At 66.5% G+C, this 6,839-nt stretch overlaps 1 protein-coding gene across 1 annotated transcript in view; it reads right to left on the bottom strand.

Annotated features, from left to right (window-relative positions):
- Positions 1-6,839, bottom strand: part of MEGF6 (multiple EGF like domains 6) — a 36,485-nt gene that overhangs the window by 20,792 nt on the left and 8,854 nt on the right. The window contains exons 4-5 of the mRNA XM_023536989.1: positions 1,026-1,151; positions 5-181 (exon numbers count right to left, since the gene is read on the bottom strand). Of these exons, the coding sequence (XP_023392757.1) occupies positions 5-181; positions 1,026-1,151 (303 nt within the window). The remainder of the gene's footprint in view (positions 1-4; positions 182-1,025; positions 1,152-6,839) is intronic.

Below are 6,839 nucleotides of genomic sequence, written 5' to 3'. Positions count from 1 at the left end.
GGACCTAGGGGCGTGGCCGAGGGCGAGTGGGGCGTGGCCGAGCGGGGGCGGGGCTTACCTTCGCAGGCCTTGCGGTCCGCCGCCAGCTGGTAGCCCGCGTGGCACTCGCAGTGCGCGAGACCCCGGAGTGCCTGGCACGTGTGCATGCAGCCGCCGTTGCGGTCCGCGCACGGGTGTCTCCCTGCGGCCACCGCGCGGAGGAATTGAGGCAAAGGGGAGAGGTTAGGGTTGGAGGTTGGGGCTCTGGTGGATTCAGGGTGCTTGGTCCAGGGCCTCGCGTGAGGCCCCACCTGGTGCTCTCGTCCCTCCTGCTCCAGTCTGACGGGCGGGGCAGTGGGTCTCCGTCCTCCCAGATGTGGGGGCCCCAGAGACACCCCTGAGAAGGCAGCAGGGAGCAAGCTAGCTCCCCCTGGGCCTCTCTTCCTTGTTGGAGCCACATGCCTGGCAGCTCCCCCAGCCCCATGACCCTGTGCCACTCTGTACCCACTGCTGGCCAGGCCCCTCGGGCCTGTCCACACTCACTCCTGGCCTGGGACCCAAGAGGCCAGCTCGGGGGTGGGGGACACTGTCTCAGCACCTGCTCTGCCCCAGACCTCCACTTCCAGATCTCAAGGAGACCCCTGAGCCTGCTCCCTTTCTTCATCAGGAAAGCCCCCTCCTCCCTCGACAGGCAGCCTGACACCCAAGGGCAAGATGCCAGACGGGGCCTGGCCAGCCCCCTCCACCTGAGGGCTGGGGCCTGGGACTCATATGCCCTGCCGAGCCCAGGGTGGGACTCGGACCTGAGGATCACGCAGGATGCCCCGGTCCTGAGCTTCCTGTCCCCACAGACGTGCAACCCCAGAGTACGGCCTAATGAGCTTCATCCCTGACATCTGCCAGGTGCTGGGCGATGCCTCCCCGAGGCCCCCTCCGGCCCCAGCAGCTCACGCAGGGAGGTGCTTCCTGTCGTGCCTGGATCAGGCTGCAGGGTCCCTGGGGGTCCCAGGCCTGGCTGCCCCTCCGGAGGGCTGGCACACACTCACGGACACAGCGCTTGCCGTCCTCCTGGAGCTGGAACTCAGGCCAGCACTGGCAGCGGTGCTGGGTCGCCGTGAGCTGGACACAGTCATGCTGGCAGCCACCGTTGCCCACGGCGCAGGAGTTTATGGCTGAGGACACAGAGAGGAGCCCTGGTCAGCCCAAGAGGACGGCATGACCAAGGAGCCCCAAGGAGCAGGGGCGGCAGGTGACCAGCTCTTCCAAGATGCTCCAGGGCCCTCAGGGGCTTCAGAGGGCGGCACCGCCCGTGTCTGGTCTCCAGCCTGGCTTCGCTTCTGGGCCACACGCAGGAGGCGCTGCACAGCCGATGGCCCTCAGTGGAAGCCGGGTGCAGAATGCTGGGGCCCCACGGAGATCCAGGGTGTCCAGGACTCAGAGGCCAAGCAAGCTGGGAGGCCCCCTGGAGGAGGTGGCAGGCCAGCGGGGGTGCCGGGGGCCCAGGCACCCCACTATCTCAGCTGTCAGGCAAGGGCAGAGGGCAGCTGTGGGGTTGCCATGGATAACATCGTGGCCTGCAGGCCCGCCCCCAGTTCCTGGCAGCTCCTAGTGCAGCTCTGGGGCCCCACCCTTCACCTGACCTCACTCAGTCCCCACTCCTCCCGGTGGCTGTGGGGGCAGCACTGGGTGAGGCCACAGAGTCAGCGACCCGAGTCCCAGGGCTTCACGCTCAGGCACCTACAGGGCGAGGCTCTGCCCGGTCGGGGTGGCCGAATGGGTGCCCGTGGCCTGGGGATGGGCCAGGGCCGTGCCCAGAGGGGAGCTGAGTGAGGCTGGGTGCCCAGGATGGACACTGGGTCTCTGGCAGCCCCCTCGAGTCTGGCAGTGGCCTCGTGGTTAGGGAGGGATCACCCTGCGCTTGGGAGCAAAACCACCAGAATGGGGTGCTGTCCGTGCCCCAGCAGGCTGGGACCCGGAGCAAAGCTGAGCCTAATTACTGAAAGACCGGGACTGCTGTGGGGGCAGGGATCCACGTGACGTGCCACCTGCGCTGTCACTCGCCACAGACCCCGGGGCTGCCGGCCTCCGGGTGCGTTTGGGAGGCCATTTGTTGTCCGTGTGTGGGCGCCAGGCAGGAGGGCAGGAAGTCCAGGGCAGAGCACGGTGTGGCCCAGGCCTCGGAGGAGGCTGGGGCCACACTGTCTGCCGAAAGCAAGGACATTCAGAAAAAGCCCAACAGGACTCACGATGCTTCCCTGTCCCCAACGCGGGCGAGTGGGTGGGGAGCCGGTGCTGAGGGTCCCCGCCAGGGGCCACGCCAGCTGTAGTTTGGGGGACGACACCCAAAGGTGGTACTTAAGGCTTTGTCCTGGCCATACATGGCACAGCAGGGAGGATCAGCAGACAAGGGGCCTGGGCAGAACTGAGGCAAGTAAGGGCCACCTCCCGTCCCCGTCAGCCTCCGAGCGCCCTCCCTGCCCACCTACGCCCCCCCTCTGCCCTGATCCCCTGGCACAGCTTTGCTTATGCCTTCTCTGTCTGGAGCTGGCTGAGCATGGCCTGGGCCACCCCACTCCTGGGCCCTGCCCGTGTTTACAGCAGCGACCTTGCTCAGGTTCATCACGGGGACCAGAAGCCCTGCCGGGAGGGCTCACAGAGACGGGGGCTTGGAGCCGAGGGCCGGGGGCCAGCTGGGCAGGCACTGCAGCTCAGAGGGGTCCCCGGGGGCTGCGGCAGGACCAGGAGGACGGGCAGAGCCCCGAGGCGCGCCCAAAAGCAATCTGACATCGGCCCACCGGGCCCACCGGGCAGGAGTCCCAGGCAGGGAGGCGCAGGCGGAGGGGTTCCAGGCCCCCTGTGCAGCCCGCACCCTCCAAGGCCCCCTCGAGCACCCCAGATGCTCCTGAGCTGTGCACCTGGGCAGCTGAGCCTGCACCATCCTGCTCAGTCCAAGCAGGGATCCCCGGGAAGCTGGACCAGGCAGCTCAGGGAAAGGCAGGTGGTGATGTTTCCAGGCCCCACGGATCACCCGTATCCCAGTGACCCTTGTCCGGCAGTCCTGCAACTCAGGGCCACACTCAGACCTGAGGCCAGCTGAGAGCCCACAAGAAGATGGGCGAGCAGGGGCTCCACAGCCCCTAAGGGGCTGAACGCTGACATCCCCCTCAACCCAGCCCCCAGGTGCCTGTATTCAGAAGTACGGCTTTCACAGAGGTAACTAAAGCTGAGCGAGGTCGTCAGCATGGGGCCCTGACCCCATGGAGTTTGTGTCCTTAGGAGAAGAGACACGAGGTCTCCCTATCTCTCCCTGTGAGGACACAGCGCAAGGAGCAGCCAGGAAGCGCATTCTCAGGACTGGGTTGGCTGGCACCTTGACCGTGGACGTCCAGCCTCCAGAACGGTGAGAACACCAGCGTCCGTCCGTGGCACATGTTACAGAGCCTGAGCTGACCGATCCACCCTCACACCCCAGTCTGCAGATTCCGGGACGCAGGGCCTTGGCCAGGGGACCGCGGGTCCTAACGGAGCTGGGCTGACATTCCGTCTTCTGCCAGCAGGAGCCGCCCTACTCAGGAGCCTTGGGTGTGAGCTGGAAGCTGGGCCTGTAGACGGCAAGCGTCCTACAGGGTGGGGGGCCTACTCGGCCTGTGCTGGCGGCTCTCTGCTCCTGGGGGTGCAGGCGGCAGCACCTGGACCTGGGTCGGGGGCACCAGGCACCGTGAAGGAAGCGGTTGGCAGGGGCTGGGGACAGCTGACCGCGAAGGCTCCACGGGCAAGGCCCTGGCCCGCAAGCCTGGCACGCTGGCCAGCCCGAGCAGTCGGCGGAGGGACGGTGCCGTGGCAGGCCGGCCAGCAGGGAGCCTCTGGACGGGGGGCCGAGCCCACCAGTTCCCTCTGCTCAGCCTGGGAAGCAGCCGGGTGGTTTCAGGACCGGCTCCGCAGGGTGTTGTGGTGAGTGCCCTCAAAGTGGCAGTTTTTAAATCCCACGCGTGGTCAGTGGCCACCCGCAGCCCCTCCTTCCAGGAAGCCCTCTGCTGGGGACAGCACCAGGATGGCAGGACAGGAAGGGGGTGGCCTGCCTGGCTTGGTCAGGAGAGGGGACTCACCTGGGCCGTGCCCACCCCCGTACCCACAGGCAGCTCGTGGGTCACCCGCTGCTCTGCTTTGTGCGTCCTGCCCTGTCACCCACTCTCTGGACAGGGCCTCCGCAAGTCATTCGTAGCCGTGTACGCGGCCGCCCACGCCCACGCCCACGTCCCAGAGGCGTGAGCCTGGGTGACACCAGCCCTAACATCACGGACTGGACACCTGCCAATCCAGCCCTGCTCACCGGTCCCAGGGAGAAGGCACCGAAGACAGACCCCTCGGCGGGCAGTGGCAGGGCCCAGGACCCAGGCTGTGCTGCCCGCCTGCCCGCCGGGCACCCGTCCACCTCAGGGTCAGGCACACAAAGGCTCGGACCCCGAGGCTCATACTGCAGACTCCGCCCCTCGGCCGGCCTCACTCAGGCTGCCCGGCGCACCCCCACCTCGCACCACGCACCATTCTGCTGCCCTTTCAGCCACCGCCGGCCCAGTGAGCCCTCACCTCCCGCTGGGTTTCTGTGTCCAGCCTGGGGTCTATGGCCGCCGCCCCTTTCTTCCCTCCCTAGGTTGGGTGTGCAGCCCAGCGGCCCCGGGCGCTGGCAGCCTGCACGTCTGGGGTCCTGGTCTCAGGCAAAGCCAGGACTTCGCAGAGTCATCTGACAGGGCGGGAGCCGCCCTCCCTGCCTCCCAGTCCAGACTCGGCGGCGGCCCCTGGGGCTGGGCGGGCAGGCTCCCCGGTGCGACCGCAGCCTGTGTCAGCTTCCAGGGGATCAGAAACATTTGCAGAACTGCATCTGCGGCTTTGCAGGAATGAGCTTTGCAGACAAGCCTGTGGTCTCCACATTTCTGCAGCCTGTGGCTGGGGCCGCCCCAGACACTGCCAGCAGCCGCCTCGGGGAGGGCCAGGCGCCTCCCCCAGGGTGTCCCCTCCAAGGCGCCGGGGGAAGGCTGGTGGGCCCCGTGCAGCCCCTCGATGTCCCCCCACGGGGAGACGCAGGCCTGGCTGGGGACGTGTCTGCCCCAAGGCTACAGGGCTTACCAGTGGCAGAGTCTGGAGGGAAGGCAGTGCCTGGGCACCCATGGACATAGGAGGGCCCATCTGCCTGAGGGGAGGAGGACAGTAAGGAGGGAGGGGCGCCTGGGCCACCTTGGGGTGCACGCTGACAGCAGAATCCATCCCACAGCATCTATCCCAAAGACCTGATGGACGGAGGGTCCCCCTCTCCTCGGAAGGGTCCTCTGCTGGTTGAGCCAGAGACATCGCAATCCCCTCACACTGGCCCCAGGTGTGTCACGCGCCCTGGGGGACTCAGGGAAGCATCTGCGCCTAAGGCCGGGGTCCAGAAGAGACGGCCGGGCAGGTATCCTGCTGGCTCGGAACGCTGGCCACACGGAGCAGGGGGCTCCGCACACAGACTGAGGGCTGGTCCCCTCGGCCATGCACGTGACGTCAGAGGAAAGCCAGAGTGGCACCCCAGGCATGTCGCCCGACCACTGGGGAAGGAAAGCCTGGCTCGGAACCCCGACGGTGAGAGGCAGGGTGGACCAGGCTTGGGCCTCGCTCGGTCCTGCCCCTCCCACCCCAGAGCCTGGGACACACACCCAGGAGGGCACCCTGGCAATGAAGCACCCCAAGACATTCCACTGCTTCTGCTTCTCCTGCGGCCGGGCAGGACACGAGAGGTGCTCAGCGGCCTCCGGGCCTGGCCACTTCTCACGGCGTCAGGGCCAGTGGCGAAACCCTTGCTGCGAGTTCTTGCTTCTAAGAATCAAGACCTTTGTGTGTTCGATTTCCATAAGCTCTTTTGCAAGAGAGGGAGGCGTGGAGGCTGTGCATTCTCTGTCCCCTCCTTGCCTTGGAAGCGAGTTCCACCAAGAGTGTTTCAAGCCCCGCTTATGTGTTTCAAGGCCCCCTTGTGTGTTTCAAGGCCCCCCTTGTGTGTTTCGAGTCCCCCTTGTGTGTTTCAAGGCCCCCTTAAAGCGTAGTCTTCTCTGGGGGCTTCAGAGACCCTCGGGGCCCACGATGTGGCACCACCCTGAAAGCCTCCAGCACACAGGGAGCCCCGCCCCACGCTGTGGACCAATGGCCACATCCCTCAAGCTTACTCGAGCTGCTGGGGGACGAGGGGTGGGACACCCGCAGACCTATCCCCGGCCTGCCCGCGAAGTCCCAGGAGAGCTCGCAGCACCCCTCCCCACAAGGGGATGCCAGCGGGCCGAGGGGGAGGGTTCGGAGCAGCTGTGCTCCAGCTGTGCAGACTGCCCCACAGCTGGCCTAGGCAGGGGAGGGGCACGGCTTCTACGCTGATTCTTCCCATGACCCTCTGCTGAGGCCCGAGGGTGGTCTGGGCTCAGAGGGGTTCCCTGTGATACTCAGACGAAGCCACCGGCTCCTCTCCAGGCCCTATACCCCAGGAGTCCCAGAGGAGAAGCGGGGAGGGTCTCACCCCGATCACTCTCTGAGCCCTCAGAGTCCCCAGCCGCCGAGCCAAGTAGGGCCCTACACTGGGCCCCATCCAGAAGCCCCTACGGGTGATCTGAGATGCTTGGCCACCCCTGCCCACCCCAGGCCAGCACGTCAAGTCCACTGCAGCCAGGGTGGGTCCCTTAGCAACCAAAAGGGACACATTAGCGAGAAGGGTGGGCTGTCCCTGGAGTAAAGGCTTCCTGCTCTGTTTGTGAGAAAGCCCCAAGAGACACCCCCTCGGCAAAGCCCAGGCCCCACAGGGAAGGCCGACGAACCTGCGCCAGTCCCAGAAACTCCCAGGAGACCTG

Source organism: Pteropus vampyrus, unplaced genomic scaffold (assembly GCF_000151845.1).
Source record: "Pteropus vampyrus isolate Shadow unplaced genomic scaffold, Pvam_2.0 Scaffold176, whole genome shotgun sequence".
NCBI classification, from domain to species: domain Eukaryota; kingdom Metazoa; phylum Chordata; class Mammalia; order Chiroptera; family Pteropodidae; genus Pteropus; species Pteropus vampyrus.
Note: the sequence above shows the minus strand (reverse complement) of the source record. Positions and strands in the feature narration are given on the sequence as shown.